Source organism: Varroa destructor, unplaced genomic scaffold (genome assembly GCF_002443255.2).
Source record: "Varroa destructor unplaced genomic scaffold, Vdes_3.0 BEIS01000001.1, whole genome shotgun sequence".
NCBI lineage: Eukaryota > Metazoa > Arthropoda > Arachnida > Mesostigmata > Varroidae > Varroa > Varroa destructor.
Genome location: NW_019211454.1, coordinates 8,662,989 through 8,685,500, shown reverse-complemented (window position 1 = coordinate 8,685,500; position 22,512 = coordinate 8,662,989). Strand labels below are relative to the sequence as shown.

The 22,512-nt window shown below is 40.0% G+C and overlaps 3 protein-coding genes and 2 long non-coding RNA genes across 20 annotated transcripts in view; 3 read left to right on the top strand and 2 right to left on the bottom strand.

The window, feature by feature from the left end:
* Window positions 1–52: 52 nt before the first annotated feature.
* Window positions 53–9,749, bottom strand: LOC147758210 (uncharacterized). The gene is made up of 4 exons (XR_015318912.1): window positions 9,553–9,749; window positions 4,827–7,463; window positions 4,265–4,418; window positions 53–1,031 (listed from the first exon to the last, which is right to left on the bottom strand). It is a non-coding gene; the product is annotated as an uncharacterized LOC147758210 (long non-coding RNA).
* On the top strand, window positions 5,141–6,644 carry LOC147758211 (uncharacterized). The gene is made up of 3 exons (XM_086977154.1): window positions 5,141–5,314; window positions 5,497–5,596; window positions 6,184–6,644. The coding sequence occupies exons 1-3, from the start codon at window positions 5,141–5,143 to the stop codon at window positions 6,612–6,614; spliced, it is 705 nt and encodes a 234-aa protein (XP_086833280.1). The 3' UTR covers window positions 6,615–6,644.
* LOC111243515 (uncharacterized) lies at window positions 9,241–16,081 on the top strand. Of its 8 annotated transcripts, XM_086977156.1 has the most exons (6): window positions 9,908–10,042; window positions 10,948–11,103; window positions 11,430–11,619; window positions 12,920–13,028; window positions 14,475–14,657; window positions 14,966–16,081. In XM_086977156.1, exons 1-3 carry the CDS (start codon window positions 9,909–9,911, stop codon window positions 11,572–11,574), a joined length of 435 nt encoding a protein of 144 aa, XP_086833282.1. In that variant the 5' UTR covers window position 9,908; the 3' UTR covers window positions 11,575–11,619; window positions 12,920–13,028; window positions 14,475–14,657; window positions 14,966–16,081. The 8 variants fall into 8 exon arrangements, 7 of the variants coding, with proteins under 7 accessions (XP_086833282.1, XP_086833287.1, XP_086833285.1 ...); XM_086977161.1 differs by lacking the exon at window positions 14,475–14,657 and having other exon boundaries at window positions 10,948–11,063; XM_086977159.1 differs by lacking the exon at window positions 11,430–11,619.
* Window positions 16,082–16,169: 88 nt separating this feature from the next.
* Window positions 16,170–22,512, bottom strand: part of LOC111243513 (uncharacterized) — a 152,150-nt gene continuing 145,807 nt past the window's right edge. For all 9 annotated transcript variants that reach the window (XM_086977150.1, XM_022789203.2, XM_022789199.2 and 6 more), the window contains 4 exons: window positions 21,622–21,749; window positions 21,236–21,413; window positions 20,986–21,125; window positions 16,170–20,732 (listed from right to left, as the gene is read on the bottom strand). In XM_086977150.1, coding sequence (XP_086833276.1) covers window positions 18,644–20,732; window positions 20,986–21,125; window positions 21,236–21,413; window positions 21,622–21,749 — 2,535 coding nt within the window. In that variant the 3' untranslated portion in view covers window positions 16,170–18,643. The remainder of the gene's footprint in view (window positions 20,733–20,985; window positions 21,126–21,235; window positions 21,414–21,621; window positions 21,750–22,512) is intronic.
* LOC147758208 (uncharacterized) overlaps window positions 21,677–22,512 on the top strand; it is a 17,364-nt gene continuing 16,528 nt past the window's right edge. Inside the window, exon 1 of the long non-coding RNA XR_015318908.1 lies at window positions 21,677–21,811. This is a non-coding gene — a long non-coding RNA (uncharacterized LOC147758208). The remainder of the gene's footprint in view (window positions 21,812–22,512) is intronic.

Genomic DNA, 22,512 nt, shown 5'->3' with positions numbered 1-22,512 from the left:
ATACATTTAAACAAAAACAACAGTTTATTTATAACGGATCATAATTTATCCAAAAATTGTCCCTCAAATATAGCAGAAGGTACTATTTTATGTAACAGTACTGCATAAGTGTCTAAATCAACAACTGTATCATAGCTATTTGTTTAGGGTTCTAGATTCGAAATTAAGCGTAGATTTACTTTATTTTATGCTAACGACCAACTGTGTGAGACACCGCTTAACAACAAGTACAACATCTAATTTTAAGCCGATTTAGTTATTACATGTTTTCCCGTTAAAGTACTAATGATTATTTCTCTAACTCGAGAATAATAGTTTAAAAAAGCTGAAGCTCCGTTATAATTTTGAACAGCGTCGTCTTAAAACAGATATCTTGTGAGCTTGAGCTACCCTTTGCCTCACATGCTGCCAACGTAACGCGTCCGAGTCTTACGTACAGTATTACTTAGTTAGTACTAATTAGCCAATAATTATCCCGTTCAGGCATCAAAAGGTACGTTCGGAAGCTCACTAACCTAACAGCCACTAAATTTTGCTATCCCAGGCCGATAAAAGGCTTCCTTTGACTCTCCAAAGTGCGAGCACTCTAGAGACCACAGCATTACTTCGCTGTAGGGCTCTTCTATTAAAGCCCCATTTGTTTCAGTGTAGCTTCCTCCTCGGGCATTACGCCCCGTAATCGTCGGTTGGTTTGCTCTATTTTTCCCTCTCTGCTTAGATAACTACGGAATTACCTTACATGTTTTAGGTCTAGTAGCCAAACATGTTACTACTACACCACGGAGAGAATAGATGATCCCAGCCTAAGGTGCACGAACATGCTTGAGGTAACTAGTAGCCGTACATTTACTGCGTGCTGTGTCCACGTCCGTGTGAAAGTGTTTACAGTTTTTTAGAGCTCATTTTGAAAAAGTACGGCTATGGGAATCTGTGATAACTCATCGTATCCTATATTTCTATAATTGTGGTATGGCTGGATGCTGTGACCACAAGAAACTACCGTGCTCCGACACAGAGTTATAATCCGAATACTGAAAATGCAGAAGCCAGGTAGATTAGCCTGCGTGAATTGACTTCAGGTCAGTTAAAAAAAAAAAGTGTCCACGTATTTCACGTGTAATTCATGCGGTTCACAAAAAACACGCTTGGAGCAAACCGTCGTTCTAGGCAAGACGTAGTCTGATCTCTACCAGGCGAGAGAATGGCATCGTCCTGGGGAGAATCGATTTCGGTGGGGATCCGACTTGTCTGCTGCCATGAGACACTTGCCAAAAATGAAACAATAAATACAGACCATTACAGAAGCATTTCGCGAATGGTAGGCATATAGCTCTTGTCCTGAAGCTGCCAGAGCGCTGGGATTGGTGCGCAAAAAATAAAGAAGAATACGTCCAACGCATATTGAAAAGGCCGTTCTAGCTTAACCAGCTTAGAGGCCATCCAATTTCAAAGTCCATCGACTTCGCTTGGAATAACCTAATACATGCGAATTGAATTTTTTTCTGGGTGGAATAGGTAAGTCCTATCGATGTAAGTATTTTATGCTTACACAAAAAAGGACGACGCCTTCCATTCCATGACTAAATATACAACACTAGAGAATGTTAAAAAAGTTTCATGATATCAGGCCACAAAGCAGCACTCACTACCAGTTTTAGAGGTAACGTTTTTAGCGAACGCCGAAAGGACAAACTTTCCAAGTAGATCAGAGACGAAATTTATAGTAGCTTCGTTTTATGATAGAATATTCTGGACAAGTAAGATCACAACATGAGCTAATTCAACCTGGACCGAACGCGTATAATGATTGATCACCCATTAGTTGGTTGTTTTTTTACCGATTCCATAATGGAATTATTACTTTCGATGACTGATTTTAAAGTACCAGTAACAAAAATATGACTAACTGGCTATTTGAAAAGCGTCATAGAAAATTATACCGCTGCTTATAAGATGTTCTTCTAAGTAATGCAAAAGTTCGGCAGTTTTATCTATACGCTCAGTACGCTCTGCTCAAATAATGGCCGTCCACGATTCGGATGTCAACAATTCGGTTGTTGTTCATCTATTTCATTGATGGTTCATTTAATTGTTACCATCTTCGTAAGCCAGCAATGTAGACGGTATACGGGTAATTAACTACAGTCTATAGGAATCCGGCAATTGCAGAAATTTCCCCTTATCTTTCCTGATCTACCTTTCGGCGTAATTCTCCACGTGACAGCACTATTTAAGACAGTTAGTGGGTGCCGCTTTATTAGCTGATGTCACGAATCTTTTTTTTCACGCGTTTTAGTTACGCCCCAAATTACTTGCGTCCTGTTCCATTGCAACCTATCCCGTCCAGACAACTCGTATAGAACAGAGTCCTATTCTGATCTCAGTTAAATAATGTGTATATTACATCTGTAATATATTCTAAATAATAGCGAAACAGTTAATAGGAGCGAAATTAAGCTCGACATCATACCTAGTACAAATCAGTCAGATCATTTCCACTAAAAATAGAACTATGACGTACGTTTCCTCTCTGTCAAACTATATTATTTGATCAATATTTATTAATTGTTCGGCCCCCATTAAGGTCGATGACTATGATATGAGCTCTGTTATAGTCAATGCCACCAGCAGCTGAGCGTTTAGTTATGAACATCTATCTCAGACAGTGACACTGACGGCGTTGCTGTTGTAGTTTGACGATGACCTTATGGTCTTGGGTTCTATATATACTATATAATCTAGGTTCGAATCCGGGCGTAGACAGACACAGAGCTTTCCAGCCGTCTGCTCGATGCACAGCTTGAAACACAGAGATTCCCGCAATTATATGCAGTCCTCATAGTTTCTATGAGCTATTTCAGCTCTGAACTAATTATCCAGCAAAAAAAAAGTCAAACTATTACCTCGTAAGCGTCAACTGTAGCCTTTTTTCGGTGAAGCATTGGCAATCGATACTATTTGTTGGGTAAGGCTGAATTATGAAGCAGTCTGCTACGTCGACACCATCCACCACCAAAACAATTATTGCTATGAGACCATTCTAGCTCATTCAAGCTTCTAGCCCGAGCTTTTATAAACTAGATACGAGCTTAGGAAAAACGCGCGCCGAAATACCAAAGTCAACTCCAGTTGTTTTAAGGGCATTACTACGTCAGCATTTATTAGGGGGCGAATTGAAGTGTATAAGCGTATAAGGTGAACATGTAGCTGCTTCAGATCACACGTTTTTCCTATTTTACTAACACGTGTCAGCTAGGTGTAATCGGTCATAAGAACGCACTTCCTTCTTTACAGAAGGGATAACATGTAAAAGACCAACAAGATGTGGCTTAAATTTATCCGCATTATTCAACGAAATACCTTTGTAGCTCATTGTTTTAAGGAAGAATGACGCGTTCTGCACGCTTCTATCATTATTTACTCTCGGCAAAAAAACAACTTCAGCTTGATATGGACAATATTTGTTACATTTACACGGCATAGACGCACCAGCGATTGCCTTGTCCGTTATCGACACGAACAATATGGCTACATAGACTTCCAGCTGTTCTTCCATCAGCTGCCACGTCCAGTCTCGAGACGGACAATCATATGTTACCTTCCTCTACGCTTGGAAACACAGCCTGAAACTGTCTGAAGTCGCGCTTTTGCCCGATTCGATACGCATCGAAATATTAAATAATTCAAATGCGAACGTATGGAAAAAAGGACAGGAATCAACGCAATTGGTTCCTTTCCACATATCGCCATATAAATCATAATAGTTATAATTAAATAGACTGGTCACGCACTATCGCTTGTCGTTCTCAAAACCCTACATCTACCTAACATGCTTCAAGCAGTTAGCTTCTCTAATGTGTACGCCTGCCAATAAAAAAAATCAATTACATACGTACCTAAACATCAAATGTTTCCATCTTTTCTATACTAAAATGAACAAGTGAATTTTATACTACTTCATAAATAATGTTGGTGTTTCTTCGGTTTCTATCCGCGAAACACAAAACCCACGTGAGCCTGGTAGAAGGGAAAATAGGTAATATACGAAACAAAATAAAAACACAATACAGAGACCATTCCAAATACCGTTGTAGCACAATATCCTTTTTGCTAAAATAAAAGGGAAAACTATTTTCTAAAATAGTATATCTTAAAATAGCATGCGTAATGAGCTAGTTTAGCGGTTATAAGCGGGAGGGGGCATCTTGGATTGGAACACTTGACTGCCATAGTGATTAAATGATTCATCTCAAACGATATTCACCTTCATGTCAGTCCTGTCCGTCGCTAGTTTTTGTCCCGTCTGAGCAGGCAGTTTCAGGACGACTAGTATAAGCGCATGCGCATCTCCGGGCAATGTCCTCTATTGAAGCTCGATCTATATCCGGTTACGTTTGCATCAGATAGTGTGCATGTAGCTGTCAGCAATATGATAAATTATGTAGATCATTGAGCCTTACTGGATTTTGCAACAGAACCAATGTTTCGCATCTCTCTCTATCCAAAGCATTGAGCCCATAGTTCCTCTACTCACGGAGGATTCTTGTTCAGCCACCGAAACTAGGCAACATTGTATTTGTATTGCACTTGAAAAATGACCGCTTGGGAACATCAAACTTGCTTACGCACCAATTAAAGGAAACATGTGGTAGTCTAGGCTTAAAACCGGGCGCGTACACGTTTTGTTTTGTAGTGAAAGCCAGCCGTTTGAAACAACGTCTAAAGGCAATTTCCGGTGTAAAACTCGAGTTAAGTGTCCATGGTCTCATGAACCGACGTAGAGCGACGTTTATTAGAAATATATAAGTAGATTCAAAGGTACTTACATTTTCACACTAACGAGCTCCGACGATATACTCATTACGTCGACGCCAGCTAAAACCTCAGAATGCCCAACTTGTGCTACTTAAATTATAAGTATGCCCACTCAGCTTCACGAGGTCTGTGTATCATCGAACAGCTGATAGTTCAAATGGTCATTTGCCATTAGAGGGCTTCGTAGGTCCATAACTCGCGAGAACGACAATAACGAGATGGTGATCGTGCGGTCGACATCGCAATACGACCTACGGTAAAATATTGTCCTGACTAGGAAGCCACCCTGGCTGAAGGTACAAATGTGGACCCGGTTCAAATACCAATGGTGTCGTTTGCGACGCTAACATTTTACCGTTTCGTCAAAAGTGTTTTCCCCTATGCTGAGCTGTTTTTTGAGCGAGAAGCATTTCGACGCCATGGAGATTGTTCTCGAACAGATATTGAATTGTTCCTTCAGGTTCTGGCTAGCGCTGCTGAAACGGCTGATTTTCTTGAGGTACGTACACGATTGTGAGGTAAATATAAATGAGATATATGCATAGCATATAAAATGAAATAGACAAAGTTTGCACAGAATGGATTTTCTGTTTCAAGGCCAGGAGATTTTACATCAGTGAAACATGTGCTGACCCACTTCAATGCGCTTAAAGACCACCGTTGCTTGGTTTGCTATTACAGAACGTAATCACAATGCGTCTAACAATAGGGGATTCTACACGGATAAGTTATTCGGCTAGTGGCATTTACGATGCGGTCCGTCATATTCCTCGGCTACGTGGTACGGAAGCCTTTATGCACAGATAAATCAAGTGGGAATAAAAGAAACGTAGATGTATCTTCTGCGTCTCGGGCCTGGCTCTCGGAAATTTTAAACGTAGCTTTACGTACCATAATTACCACGCCCCTAAATGAGAAGCAGTGCTTTCCCTTAAATTCTATTAACTATTATTAGTGTAAAAGCACATCTAAGACAGAAGGGCACGTTTGCACTGGGGAAATAATTTCTACCAACTATAAACGCTTTGCTACAGGAATAAGAACTTCAATTAAATGTTAAGTTCCATTCATTGTGACTAATCTGCGCGTAAAAGTAAGGAATTTAGTATTAACTGGTTCAAAATAGTGTAACCGCACAAAATAACCGCATACCATTCGTAGGAGGTATTATGAGTTTATTATAAGGGTATCAAAAAATTAGAAGAATCTATATATTATAATTCGGTGTTCAGTGATCAGGTCTCGCAATATGACAATTTTAATTAATCCTATTGTAGTTTTGCGGAACTTGAGCAACCTTCATTTTGCTGATGTACGCTTTGCGTGAAAGCTGAGTCGCACTTACTCTGTGTTACTTCGCTGTTTCAGCAATCATCGAGTCCTTTGTGGGAAGCTTCTCGCTGGAAATAGTTGGCTTCGCCGAAGAAGCCCATGGCAACTACAGCCATGATCTCTGCCATGGAGAAAAGGTACAAAATGAAATTATCACGGTGACCTTTCAATATGGCGAAAGTTCGTACGTTATTAGCCCAAGAGAGCCTCCAGCTGAAATTCCGCTACGGGTTGACAATCTATTTCCGTACGATTTTGAGCTTCATCTAGAGAGGAGGGCTGTGGGTAATTCCGTCCAGCACGGGCAAGATCGGCTGCCAGTCGAAGTTCTTCCTCTACGAGAGGTGCGGATAACTGACGACGCGGCGACAGGTTATGAGGATCACACAAGCGTTGAACTTAGTTTTGCTTCATTCAATAGTCGGATGTATCGGGTTATTGTAAACGTCATGTGGCGTCATCGATAATAAATACATATTATAGTGCTTCGAGGTAAATGCCTGTATGTTAATTGTCATAGTATTTATAAAAACTGGTGCTGTCTATTGCAAGCCTTAAAGGAAAACTTTGAAAACGACTGAAAAAAATCATTCCTCATAATGAATCGGTCATAGGGTTTTTTATTCGCATAAAAATTTCTATTTTTTTTTTTCTTTTAAACAAGTTTTGAATTACGTACTCGACATTAGACGTTAGCAGTTGCCATCATTTGTGACGCAGGGCGTGAAGACCTAAAAACATGAGTACCTATCTGTCTTTCGATTGTAATATTGAAGGTTTATTTATTTATTTATTTTTTTTAATCATTTTTCCGATTATCGCGTATTACGAAAATGTAAGTAATGCTAAACATATTGTACCGATTAGTTAGGATAAGTTCGATAACCCATTTTCTGACAATTTTAAAAAGCTACAGGCGCACAATAGCTGCATCGAACAGTTGTCTTTACGGTTACTATTATCTATATTTGTTAGTTCTTATGACAAACACAGAGCCCTTTACGGCGAAGCAAGTTAATCACTATATAGAACACCGGAGAGTTATGTTACGAGTCCTAGAATCGAATTAAATTTAAAAGTTTTTGAGATAGTTCCCGTATGGGGTTTATTAGAGAATACAATTATTTATGGCAAGTACCTCCGCTCGTTTCCTCAATTCATTAATACTCATCGGACACTGTCTGGTCCTAATTATGACCAGGAAGATCCGCGTGACATCTGACGCGGCCGAGAGCGTGTTAACATGTACTCCCAACTGTGCTACTGAACAGCGTTGTTACAAAACGTGACAAATGGAGTCATGAATCAGCAGTACGCTGAAAAAAAGATTCCAAACCGGGTCGTATTCTAAAATTGGCCGAATATTTTTATATCCATTGGATTGACACATATAGCTGTTGCTTAACTAACCTATACGAAGTAGAAGTATCGCTATAAAAAAAATATTTAGGTTTCAGCAGAAACTGAGCTTCTAACGCGTAAACGAATATATTGAAACTTATAGTAAATAACAAATAACATTTCTGTCGCATTGCCATATTTAGCCTTGCCAAGCATTCAAAAAAAGCAGAGCAAAGCGCGCCCTCCGAACAGTAAAGTTGCTACCTACGTAAAAAAACTAATGATGACAACCGAGGATGCCGAGATGCAGAATTACAAATGAATCTATACGATTATTAAGTCATTTATTGAGCTATGAAAACAATTCTGTTTCAATTAGCCGTTCTGATCATTCATAACTTAAAAGTTGCCCACATGGCACAGTTTTATAATAAAAAAAAATGTAAATTACACATGAAGTCCATTTCCTCTAGTGTAATGCTCGATACCCAACTCACTGCGGTTCAAGCTGATGAACTGATCGTAGGTTATTTGCAATTTCTCCTAAAGATCGTTACTTCGAATTATACACCTCATCGTAGAACAAATAAAATGATCTAAGAACGCCTTTTTAAAGAAACCCACAGTAAATTCGACAATAAATAAATGGTCTATGCTAGCTAGAATTAATAATTAGGCAAAACTGACCGAGATACCATTTATATCTGATTTGTTTTTTTCACTGTCGAACTTTATTTCGTACCAAAGAAATTAAAAAAGATTTAAAAAAATGCGCTTGAGAAGTTCTAAGGACACTTCGGAGTTTAAATAGCGTGCATTGAATAGTTAAGTATTTATCTATAATGGTGTTCCAAATTAAAGATTGTCTTTCACAGAACGTATCTATAAGACATTTGGTTTTATCTCCAAACAATTGTCTTTGCTAACTATATTTTCTTTTTTTTTGGCAAAAGAAAATATTATCTGAAAATCTGAATAGTATTTAGGCAGCAACATCGCCCAGGTTACTAAAAATCAACTATTGTGTTGAAATTTACCGTGTTCTTGCTTTCGTTGAGTAATAATATTAAAATATCTGACTGTTACCTGACAAACCTGAATAGATATAACTGATCTATATCAAATGAATATTGCTCTTCTGATTAATTTCCAGCTGTTTAACTAGGAACTATATGGAAGACGACAAGTTAATTGTATTTTAGTACATCGTTCCTCACTGTGTTCAAAGCGTCCGGTAAAAGTGTCCTTAGGCAAACGTACATATATTCCGGCTATATAAATTGAACCAATTAGTTCGAGCATGTATGCGTCGAATAGACATCTTGGTCCAGCAATTGGTCATCATCGGGGGTCTAGGCATAATGATGCTTCAAATTTTCCATCAGGTTTAACTGCCGACTAGAAACCTGGCCTGCTCCCAGTCGAAAAGAGGCACATCTATGCCTTCCCTAAATTTGTTAAGGGAAAACATGGTCTTATCGTGTCCTCATTGAGACATGCTGTGCTGAGTGCATACGCTACGGCGGAATACAACACCGACAAATTGTGATACACATATTCCATATGGACACTCCCTATAGACACAACTGTGTGGGCTCTATTCGAACGCACAAATGTCCACACGGATCGCTAACGGCCAATAGCTGCTAAATAGCCCTCACCCACGAAGTTGTCCATACGCTCTCAGTTTATTCAAGGTTTACGTGTTCGCAGCAAATGTTATCTACGAAAGGGGTCCGTCGTTTAAGAAACGACGATCACACGACGAGTCAAACGAATCTCAATGGACGGCATATCCATTTTTCTTCATTGTTAACGTAGTGCCACTGGGTGCTATGGAAGAAAACAGTGTCATAAATAGGCAACTGCTTTCATGAGTTAAGTGTGTCACTACGCTAGGCCGTAAGTGGTAAGACTGAGCGCGAAAATGAGTTCACGGATTAATCAACTGGCTAATGGAAATTCATTCCATCTAATCGCTGATATATTTACTAACTTTGACAAGTTTGTCATGTTTGCTAATGGGTTTATAAGCTTTAAGTCGAACTGCTTTTTCAGCCTTACCTGTGGTGCTAGTTTCCGCTAAACGATAACTAAGAGTTATCAACAAAGTTCCAGCAGAGTTAGAAGATAGAGGATTATGGCCATTTCTTATCTTGCGCCTCAAGTCAGATCCGCATATATCCTATTGTGAAAGGCCTCTCGACTAGTAATTAAATAGGCGCATAGGAAATTCACTCTGGCACCTTCGACTTGCAGATGACTAAGAACAAATGGCGCGTTCCAGGTTCTACCTTCAATGGTGACAGGACAAGTTCCCAGCTCCAAAAGCGTTCGCTTTCGCAGTCGTCAGTAAAGAAGGTATCAACTCTATCGAGCAATAGAGTTTCCCGCTTCAGTCGACGGCGCCTGCAATCAAAATGCTTGCAGCATTCGCGCCGTCAATAATTTGCGTCATAGCTGCGTTCTCCTGTTTCATGTTAACAGGAGCCATAAGCCTTTCAAGATGGGTAATAGAACGATTTGGTCGTGGCGGGCCAAACAGGGCGGACCGGTACGTGGACAAAACTTTCCTCTTAACAAACTTTTAACAATAAACTGAAAAGTAGGAACAATAATAATGCGACCAATAATAGCTAAAGATATAGTAACATTTCCTCGAGTAACCGTATTTTTTAGCCGGACTCAAAGTTTGAAAAAATGAAACTTTAATTTTTTCGACTTGTTTACATTTTTCACTATAACTATTTATTTATTTATAGATAATTTAAAAAAGCATATAACCTGCAGTAGGGGACATTATTTACGTGTCGCGTAATATTTAGGTCAGTTGTTGATATGTTTCGAACGATGAGATGACAAGTACTTCCCGCGTCGGCAGTTTTCTTGGCTGCTAATGTTTTTGAAGTATTTACAAATTTATAAATAAAGTGAGAGGTCTCCGTGTTTCGAGTTTGACATCCGGTATCGCCGTTACTCATTCCATGAGACGGCTGGCTTCCAGCACGAAACAGAGTCTGTCTACGCTAGAACCTAGAACACAGCGTGTCCCTAATGTTAGCAAACAACTGCATTACCCGCTAAGCTAACATGGAGTCACAGGTCCAATAAAGGTCCAACAAGATTTTGAAATACTATATAAAAGAAGTAGTTAGAGTAAGCTATCAGTTAAAGTAGTCTGTAAAGTCGTCCCAACGAAAAGTGGTTTCAGCTAGTCATCGATGTACAAGCTGTTTACTCTAGCCCAAATAGGAGTGTTGCAGGCCGATAAGTGCACGCATGCAGGGTAGCTGTTTCTAAAAATTACATTGTTTCTGGTAATTCGAAGATTAAAATCGACCTGTTACTTGTCTGTGTGCTAGAACATTTTGAGGCTTCCTTGAAAGCGATTTATTTTGCTTACGTTTCAATAAATCGATATATCTCCTGTCTTGTTTTGTGTGTGGTCCTTAACATAAGGATCTGGATCGAGGTCGTTAAGAATGCGGTGCCTGTACCAGCAGCTAATCTCTCACAGATCTGCATCGATATACCAGATACAAGCAAAAAATACCACTCAATCTACGGCCCGCATTGTACGTACCAACAACCAATGATCCATCCGTTTGATATTGAGTAAGTACAATTATAAATGTAAGATTAGCAAAAAAAAGAAACACTCTTTCTCTATTGCGTAGAAAAATTTATTTGGCTGTTCAATCTGAGTCGTGCCAAACACTATTTACTCCAATTCAAGATGATGTCATTTTGAAACAGTACGATATTCTGCGATACGTCCTTTCGATACGTTCGGGATACACCTGTACACATTGAAGTGTGACGACCGTTACTTCGAAATCCTCTCTCGAGTTTCCGGCAAATGAGTTCTAGTAAGTCACAAATAATTTAGAAAGTCCATGTAGGTTGTTTATGAATGTGCGATATTCATCTTGCGATTGCAGCGGCAATGCAACTCACCGTATAAACTTTTTGAAGATTCTACTAGCAGAAACATCGTCAGCCGTCAATTCAACTAACTCGAGAGAGAACATTTTAAACTCGAGAATGGGTCTCTTCGTCGTTATAGAACCCCCGCTGCGAGAGTGAATTAGGGGCAGCGGTGGAAGCCGGATTGTCCCAAAGTATACTGCTGTAAGCACACCGATTTAATAATAATTGATTAACCGATAATTACACTTGTTTACCTCGGCAAAATCAATAAAGTAAAAAATTGGACAGGTGGGTGTCGCGTAATTTAAGCACACAGAGACGCGTGCTTCTCTTTGTCTTCAATTTGCATCAACAGGATACTCATATACTGAATTTTAACTTGTGACAAAAAATAACTTATCTATGCTAACTGTAAGCGGTCACCGCATACTGTAAGAATCAAGGTAGAAATTTTTTTGGTAAAACGAGTTACAATTAGGAACTTTTCAGCATAGGCGCCGGGTATTGCTTTCATATATTACCCTTTTTGTCAGAATCCCGACAACTCCTTTCAAATCTCAACCTGATGTCAAAAGAGCTTTCGAAACAGCAACGGGATTAGATAAGTTATTATTTAAATGGCCAAAGAATCATACGTTACTATACTACAATCGAAAATCAAAAAGTTGATTATTCGAAGTTTGCTAGGTTACGTTTCTTTTCTACGCGACCCATTAATTGGGCAAGATGATAATTAGTCGAGTGCTGTCATTGCTTTCATTTAGCATGTGCTGGAAAAAAGTTCACATGATAGATAGAATAGAAATGGAAAAATATTTTCTCGCAAAAACTTCCACATTCACGAAATGGTGTTCACATGAATCAACCTTAACCAGAAAATGTACATGTATACGTAAATACACATAGTATATACATAGCTGTATATAAAGAGTGCCTTAGAAAGTGTGCTGTGTACACATTACGTCTACTACTGAAGTTCACTGCAAGACCGACCACTGTAAAGGGAAAAATTGCAAATTTTCAACAGAGTGAAGTATCTGCACACTGCTGTCATGATGGTGAGAATCCTTCAAACAGATGCTCTAGGCCAGAAGATCATTTGCCGTTCTCCAAACCTAACACCAATGAACGTTGTCTTGTCAGGTTACCTTAGAGATAAAGTCAGTAGCAGAAATGCGTCAATGCATCGAATAAGTTATGCTTTGAAGCTTGTCAACACCACCGATATCATCAGCCGTGTATTGACCGAGACAGCACCAACTTTTGAAATCTAAGCTGGAACAAACCGTTTTATGCAGATTCATTTGCATTTAAAATATTAATGATACGTATACTTTATGACACTCTGTATGTCTATACAACATAACACACTGCAAACAACGGCCTTTCTGGCGCTCTCTTAACTAATTTCAACAAGTATATCATATTCCATAATATACAAACGATAAAAAAAAAACTATGACCTTTTTTTCTTCTCGTTTTACTTTTGTTAATTGTTTAGCGTTTCCACGGATTTCTGTTAATGTCTATGAAATAAAATCACGCAGAGGCATCAATCAATGAAAATCGTCGCGTTGGAGAAACGAGGGTGGTGGTCTTGGGGTCTACAGGTAAGTAACAGCGTATTTTTACACTAATATGAAGCAAAACTGGCCATATTCGTATATATATATATTGGGTTAGTATCTTTAAATACCAAGTGACAACGCATTAAGAGCTTCGGCTCAATGGCGTTCGCAGAAGAGCCACTACCATCTCTCCTAAAAAAACCCAAGTCTCGTGTAACTCTTATAGTGACCCCCTACGCGTTAGGACTAGTCCTGCCTAGCATGTATAGACAAGGTGGGGCAAAAGTCCTTTCACAGATATATCGAAACAAAATATGACCATATATATCTACGTCTTGGCAAGGTCGCTCTCGCTGCGTAAGAACGAGGTATTATTCGAATCAGGAGCATTTGTGCCGGTATTACTATGTTGTCGTTATTAACCCTACCGCTTCTTCGACCACTTCAGCGGTTCTCGAATTGATCAACCTTCGAGTTCGGACGCTTCACCCTCGTTACCGCCAATTATAACGACAACACGTTCGTACTAGCACAATGTATTCGCGCAGCACCTAACTTTCATATAACGATAACGACCGAAATAGCTAGGATTATCGGTACGAGCATATATGTATATACATGCAATGTGTACTTGTAAAGCGATTTCCTCTTAGCCATTACTTGGATCGTTCTGGATACGAATTTTAGCCTATTTCCATTGACTGCATTTGGTTATGAATCGGAATACGCTTTTTCCCCTGAAATTATTTTACAGCTTTTCCAAAAATCATATTATACTCCTAAATGACTATATATATATATATATATAGAGTTGGAGCCGACATTTTTTATATTCAAAAGTATAACTAACTGAATATGCGCACTATAGTAGGTCCTTACAACTGTTCTATTACGTAGACATGCAGTCACTAAATGTCGATTTTACCTTTATTACTTAATTGACTGTTTTTTTTTTTTAAATAGTATTACAAAACCGAATATGCGCTATTTTGATCGATCACTTTTGCCATTTTTTTAGTGACGAATATAATGTCATTACTGCAACACTTTTTGCGGATGTTGGAAACTAATTCTGACTAGTGATCATCGTATCTGACCACTTAAACTAAATTAGTAGAGCTCTACAATGAGCGAAATAGACGATGGTCGGATAATGCAAGATCGGAGCTATATGGAAAACGCATTATGATTTCTGGTCCAGCTTCCCTAGATTTTTGTCGGATAGCTGAAGATGTATGTAGTTTGGCATTGCCGTGGTGGAGGATGACGCCTTTTTTTGTTTAATATTCCAGTCGATCATTTAAATGGCTGACCGTAGTTTTGTTAATTGTTAACAGTAGAAATCCTAATTAGCCGTTTCGTCAGAAGCCAACAATTTTAAAGCTTACGATTTTTTCCAGTCTCACATAGAAATGTGTTTTTTTTTTTCATTCGCACATTATGATCGTGTGTGGTCCACTTTTTATCGCATGTGACTAACTGCTTTAGAAGCGGCTGGATTTTGGTGCGAAACTGCAGGGTTTCGCAGATGGAAATACAATCAAGTAAATTCTTCTACATCAATTTGGATGACAGCCACATGATGGAATACTTTTTGTATCTAGTTGTCTTCGAATGGTGGCGGATATTCTGTTTCTTGGCCAGTAATTTTATCAACTGTTCCCGTAGCTGGTCAGTGACTACTATATATATATATATATATATTGTAAAACGTGATGTAATTCATGAAAAATGCGTATTGATGACCTTATTATATTATAAGTACCGACAGGTCAGACATTAGTATAGTAATAATAGTTAGTTACAATACTTAAGAGCGTTCCTATGCCGAAGCACGCCTATTGTGTATTATACGTCGCCAATGTTCTCTATAGGAGTACCTATTTTCTATTTGCATCAGTTACACTGTTGACATCAACCGACTTTCTACTACACGTTAACCGCAGACCGGATATTCAATGTAAATTGTTACTTTCCAGATACATCGGTATACCCTTGTAGCTCCTCAAAACAACTTCTCAATATCTAGCAGGGATATACAACTTGTAAGCGATCCTTTTTGGGACAACTTCGGCTCGGCGAGTGTTTCTACGAATGCTGACGCTTCTAAACGAAAAAGCTGTTCAACGATGTTGTTATAAAAGCCTCTATACGTCTGTGATCACAGTGAAACCACATTATAAAAGAACGGCTATCGAAGTTAACTGAAAATGGCGAATGTCCTCCTATGATTTGGTTTCCAGTGGTCGAACATTATCGAGTTAGTCGAGCAGCCGTTGAAAATTCACGCGTTTACATGGTCGGTTTGTCCGACTGCTCCCTATTACTATCTATCAATTTGTTGGTTATCAAACTTCATTAAAAAATCACGTTGTCCATTTTTTTAATGAATTACGTGCGCCTATAAAGCATCACGGAAGACTCTCTATGAACGCCTACAAATGAATGAATGCATCACTTGTGCAAACTATTCTCAGAATTCATACAAAAAAAATGAATTTCTGCATTGTGACTTGTTTAACTCTACGCGGAAGTCAATGATAACTTGGTCTTTGAGGAGGATGGAAGCGTTAGTTTTGCAATTAGAACAATGACCATAGATAACATGCGAGCTTAATGTTCACTAGCCGTCTATGAACTGTTTCTCCGTGTAATAAATGTGCGGAAAAGTCAATGATGTGCGTACCGCTTTCGTTGTTATTGGATAACGTATTTATCCTGAGGTCAATAATGACTTGATATGTGCATTATAAATACAAACGATAGATTTCGTTGGTACGCATGAAATGGTAGACGATTCGACCTTTTATTTTTCCGTATTTTATCATTTGGTTGATATTTCATTTACTAACGATTTTTCTTGTGTGAGCCAAAAAAAATTGTGTATAGACTTGCACACCTCTAGAACTCGAAATGGAATTTTACGCGCCATATAATAGCACAAAATAAACTTGGGGCATTTTAGTGGATTTCGGATAGTTTGGAGCTTTTCAATCGCCGCCCTCGCAACAATCTAGCGTATCTAGCGTTTATGTCTGTATACACTAAAACGGTGTATGAAGTATTGGCTAAAAATAAACGATTGGACGGCTGGATATGTGCGTTGTCTTTGCGAACTGTTGTTTAGGGTTGCGTTCCAAAAACCCTCGTCAATGTGGATGTTAGAATATAAAAGTCACGATATCACCTAGCAGATCACAGAGCGTCATCGTTTATTAATAACAACATAGTAAAGTATTTCATATGTTAATACAAACAAAAGACTGTAGACAAAACCTCAATCCACCAAGTGGACGGTCCAAAAAAAATTTAGAAAATCGACAGATTTCATAGTATTATTATTATTATAGTCTCGAAATCTGTGCGGCATTCCTAATCGAGAGTTTCCTAAAGAAACTTCTAGTTGATTCAATAAATTCGAAAACAGAAGTATGATTACCGCGTTGTGACTTACATAATTATATAATTTAACTTACATTGCGGCTGTGCTGTAGTGAATCATATCATTTAGGGCATAGGACCAACAGAATATACTAGTTAAGGAATGCTAACTGGTAGATCTGTGTTTGACATTTTCGACGTTTTTCGTTTTCAAGCCGAGGCATCCATAAGGTTACGTTTTCGCTGATCAATCAAATTCTTGAAAGCCCATTAAAGTAACCAATCAGCTTTTCTAATATAATTAAAACTGCCACATTCGTCAAAGGACCGTTTTCTCTACGTAGTGGCACACATATGTGTTCATCGAAAAAGCGCTCTTTCATATATATATATATATTCTCGTCGTCGCTATTTAACATATTTACATTTTTATTCCTAGCTAGCTTAAGGCAAAGGAGTTATTTAGAATAAAGCGTACAGCCACGGTAGTGCCTTAGTCAACAGGACACAGCATCTGCTGATCATAAGGAGCCGTTAGAGGCGGCCAATTCGAACTATGATTACAGTTATCGTTTTATCGTCATTACACTTACAACTGCAACGAATGACGTCGTGTATACGCGCGTTTACATGTTTTTTCTCTGTTTGTAATTAATTGTTATTTATTAAATAATAGCATTTCTTCATCTGGAATAACGTACGATGAAACATCGTCAGCTTGATAAACATAATCTTATAAATGAAGCGTACGGTCTTCAGGCGTCCGATCATTTTGTCTATGTAGTGGCAGTTGCCGACACAGGATTCTATTTTAGTACTCAATCTACACCGCTTAGAAAATATTTTCAGTCAGTCAAGTCTAAATTTGTACGTCTGTTGAGAAGATTCGTTGACGATCGATGATGTTTCCAGGATGCGGTCTGATTCAGAGGTATTGAAAATCATGAATGAACTACCCTTATAAAATCAAATAGTTGATGAAAACAGGTGATATTCATACTCCCGCAATCTGCATGTTCTCCTTTTAGCACTCGGACCTTTATATCTACCGCTTCATAAATCTTACTTGCACTTTTGTCATCTCATCTGTTTTGTCGCAGACTTCATGTTATAATTATGTCCAGATTAGTAGCTGCTTGTGAAAAAATCTATCTTTATAGCTTTGAACGATAATTTGCGACAACAGAACAAACAAACAAACAAACAAACAACGTAATTTATGATCGGTTGTATTAATTTTTCATTGTTTTTGTTCGACATGCGTGTATTTCTTTGTTGATCATGTGCTAAGGCTCGCTCACGCTTTACAGGCAGATTTGTAAGCCTAAGTAGTCGACCTTAGTTGTCAATTCATTTTGAGTGTACCTTCTTTTCCGTTGTCTTGTCTTGCGGGTTTATAAATAACGTGCATTTCCTACGGGGTCGAAAGTAGTATTGGGCTCGATAGTTCGTCATCTCAGGTATGTTTTCGGTACCATCCTAAGCGCTCTTTGAGCCTTCGCCACGGCTACTGTCATCTCGACTATATGCATATTCCTACTTTGGTTGACAAGAGTCCTGTCTGTATGTCTGTGCGTCCCAATTCCTCGACTATTTGCCTTTCACAATCTTATCTAAAATGGTGGCAATTTTTTTTATTTCTCTAGAGCTGGTTGACCGCAGTAAAAACACGATACGCGTTACTCTATTAAGTACTGGTTCCGAAGTCAACTGATAAGTGTGATTCTACTTTTTCCTTACCCCGACCTACGATCCATCTGGAGCACCCAAGCCAACCTCCGAAATATGGCGACTGGGGGTTCCACTCCTGGATTTTGCCCTACACAGAAGCCCTGTTCCTCAGTAATGACGTCCACTCCTCTTACCGTTGAGCCAGTAAGTAAAGGTCGTAGCTCATGCGCGGCTAACGATCTCGATCCACGGTGATTCAACATTCGTGTATATGTAGTGCAATTGACCATTTTTCAAAGTCTGGCTGTATCCTATTTGCTGTCTCATATTATGACTATCCTGACTAGAGGATGATAAATCAACATTTTTGTTTGTTCGAGAAGAGGTTCCGTAATTTTTGGATACATCCTGGTGTTTTTACTGCATATTTCTTGATATTCTCAAATCGCCAGATGATCGAGCGTCACGTTGCCAAGCAATAGGGTGTATCTCTGTTTTTTGCTTCTTATGCTGTGCTTCATTTTTAGCTCATTACACTGAATAATCATACAACCTTAATGGCCAGCTCGCAACACCAATTGCTTTAGTATTTTCATCGTTAGCTTCTAGTACCTACGGCTGCTGGTGCGCGAGCTCTCTGTGAAGCGAGTCTGTTGCGTTATGATTCGCCTTCCCTCAGGTACGTCCTGTATATCGGTGGAAGTCATGCGTGAAACTAGCGTCTCGGCGGGCACGTCAAATGTTATATCTGATCGAGCATCGTCCGATTCATCGATATCCACCTCGATCGGTCGTAAAACAGGCTTTTGATAGCTGGCAATCGACTCTGCACGGCGTCGCTGATTCGCTGGCTCGGTGTACTCGGACGTGGCTCGATCTCCTTCGGGACGGGATTCATCCGACAAGATGGAATCTGGCTTTCGTCGACACGGTTCCACCTCAGTTTCTGTCAGGGAACGTAAATCGACATCAGGCACATCACGGAGGGGGGGCAATCGTCTGATCGTCACCGTTGGCTCGAACCGGTAGTCGGGAAAGGTTAACACCCGAATAATCACGTCCCAAACAGGCCGTTCGAAAACATGCACGTAATCAACGTGGTACGACACACGGGTATACTCCTCAATCGTATGTGCTTCGTGAATTAAAGTACGGAACGTGTCATCACTTGAGATGAGCACGGTCCACCGATTCTTGATCGGTGGCGTCAACATTTCAACACCGGGAACAGGTGGAGGTGACACGATTCGTTCAAGCAATTCGTATTTGGGCGGCATCGACGAGATTGACATCAAGCTGGGTTTCGGTGGCGTGACAGACTTCGGCGGTGGCAAGATCACGCTATCTTGACTGAAGTCTACGTTACTCATATCTGTGTCGCAAATGTCTACATTTGTCACGTCAATGGTCTTGATATCCGTGGTGATGTCACGGATGCCTGTGGTACGAATATCCACATTACCGGTATCTGAGGTTCGGGTGTCGACATTGCTTATATCTGCTTCGTCCTGGATATCCGTCCTGCGGATGTCGGTTATGTCATGCACAGTTGTCCGATCCGCTGCCGTTGTTTTAGTTAAGTCATCTGTCTCCCACGTGGACGTAGTCGTTTGCTGGCATAGACCAGGACCAAAGGTGGCGGGTTGGCCTGGATCGCGCGTCTTAAAGTTGACGTCCCACGTCGGCGCGAGGTACTCAGTGGGAACTGTGAGTACCTCTGGTTCAGCTTTCTGATACTGCTGGATTGTGTCACGTCGATGTTTAGTTACCTCCTCGTTTGTGGTAATGTCATGTTCAGTTGTAAGGATGACATCTTCAATATTTTTTACTTCGATCTTCGGCTTCCGTGCCGCGATAATAGTGTCCCTGTGCTTTTTACTGGTATTTTCAACGGTGTCGACAGTATGCTCTGTCGTTATATTGAGATCGTCGATCATTTGAGTGCTTCTCTGAGGTACGCGTTCACGCTGTGGCAAAATCACCGACTCAATTTCGCTTTGTGAATAGTTATCATTATCAGGAATCGATCCGTACAAAGGCTGCGCTTCAACAGCGTCAAGTGTCGTAGTCGTATGTAGATTATCCATGTCGACGTCCTCAGTTGTTTCCTGAATCGTGTTAATAAAGTAGTCATCAGCCGTCTGAATGTCCCGTTTAGGTCGACGAGGTATCGTGGCTATACGTTGTTCTGACGAGATGCTTTCTGCACGCTCGGCATCAGTCGGATAGGGACCGGACTTCGGGCGGGGAATCGCCGCAGCTCGTAAAGGAAGCTCAACGGAGGCTAGTGATTCAGCTCGCTCTCCATCAGTAGGGTAAGGTGCAGGTGGAATCGGAATCTTGGCGTCGACGAGGCGTCGATCGACGGCTTCCTCGAGATCGCTTGCACTCGACGGACTCTCCGACGGATAGTCCGAGATGAGAGTTGCCTCGGATCCGCTTGATGAGGATTGAGCAACTGCGCGGGGAATTGTAATCGGAGCAAAATCCGAGATTTTGGTGATCTCAGACGCGGGTGTTGATACCGGTCGTTTCTTGATTACCTTGACGTTACGTTTCTTGAGGCAGTAGTAAGCTATTCCGATGCCGAGAAGCAACAGCGTCAGGAATAGCAGAGCGCAAATGATTAACAGAAGTTCAATTTCCGAGAGCTTTGGTGGCCGAAGTGGAGGTATCAACGGTGGGGCTTCCACTCTGAAAATCAAAGGCCACAACAGAATAGCGGAAATAAACCAGACCGTAATGATATAAATTTAATAACAGAGAGTCAGCGAGAAGTCAACTAACTTAAATACTGGATCAAATAACAACATATTTACTGTAATGATGCTTACAATTCTTATTGGTAACATCAGTAACTTAATAGTCCCACGTTAAAAGAGTATGTAAATAGGAATCAACTTGGTTGTTCCGGCAGACTGCTAAAAGCAACCACATAAAGCCTTACATAGGGGCAACAACTGTAGCAGGAGGTGGCGCTTGCGGTGGCGGGTATCTACAGATGATCGTCTTAATTTCATCTTCTTCCAGTTCGAGTGACCGATGAAAGCGCACAATAATATTGTTGATGAACACACGAGGCGCTTCCTGCGGATGCAAAAACATTAGACGTTCAAATGGACGGCCAAGTAAATGACATCGGTGCTAAGCATAAGCTGGCAAAGGGAAGATCGAATGTCTAAGAATTAGATGCACACCTGTTTGGTCCCGCATCCCTTGAGCGGAATTCGAAGCTCATAATACTTCCTGCCATCGCCGTAAAACTTGCAGGGGCTCGTCTTGTCGTAATCGACGTAAGTAATTCCTCGGAAAGGTTCGCTGAAGTTAAGCTTTACGTGCATTTCTCCCGAAGCGCATGACAGAAACGCGGTTGTCCTGTAGCGGCCAGCAGTAGAAGGATATCACAGTGATAGGTAATTAGATATAAAGTTAATTACCAACACCTTTTAATTACTGATTGGCCAAGCCTAAGCAAGTATATGTTATGATATGGAATAGGGAAAATGAAAGAGCTGTCTGATTTCCTAATATACAGAAAGTGACGCAATTTTTCACTGCGAACGTTATATATGGAATATATTACCTGTTGGTGAGGATTTGAGAGTCGAACTCGTCGGCGACAGCCTTATGCACCACGTTTTCTACATGCGAATCATCGCGAACACCCTCTTGGCAGAAAGATACCTGAGCACAGCTACACAAGACTGTCATCTGTACGCCAGTAGATGAAGGAGCCACAAATAACACAAACAAAAAAAAAAGTAAAGGGCAATGTGAGTACGTATGGCTTTTAAACCGGTTTATGTATACAGTAATTACACATCGCTTAAAGAAAGCTTAGGTCGCAACTTTTTCCCACCGTACGCTCTAGCCGAACGGTGTCTATTGACCTCCATATATTTATCTAGCCCGCGTATCACATGACTATGTAAACACTAGTAGGTAGACAAATATGGCCTATAAGGTGCTTACAGCTGATGCAAAATGTCTGGTACAACTAGTCCTTTACAAAAAAAAGTTTTCGAGGGAATATACATCACAAATACCTTTGCACTAGCAATACAATAGATCTTTTTATTAATAGCAGGTGGAAGCGAAAGCTTCCACCTGCTATTACGAGTATTAGTATTACGATAGAGTATTACGAGTACAAAAACTAGCATGATCTGCAGACCGTCCAAATAAGGATTTATTATATATGTTTTAATGTGCCTCTACGCTTGTTGCTATCCTGTCTCATGTGTAGTGTGAGCACTGCTTTTTTTTTACACTGGATCTTTAGAGATTTAACATACTAGATCATTTAACTCAATTGACAACCTTCACATGGCTAGCAGTAAGCCGTCGAAACTAAATTAGTTAGTACACGCTTTTTCTTACAATGCTTATTATAGTATCGTATTATAATATAGTAGATATCGTAACTCATTACCACCCGTGCGTATTAGTCTCCGCTGATTTTCGGTTATTCTCA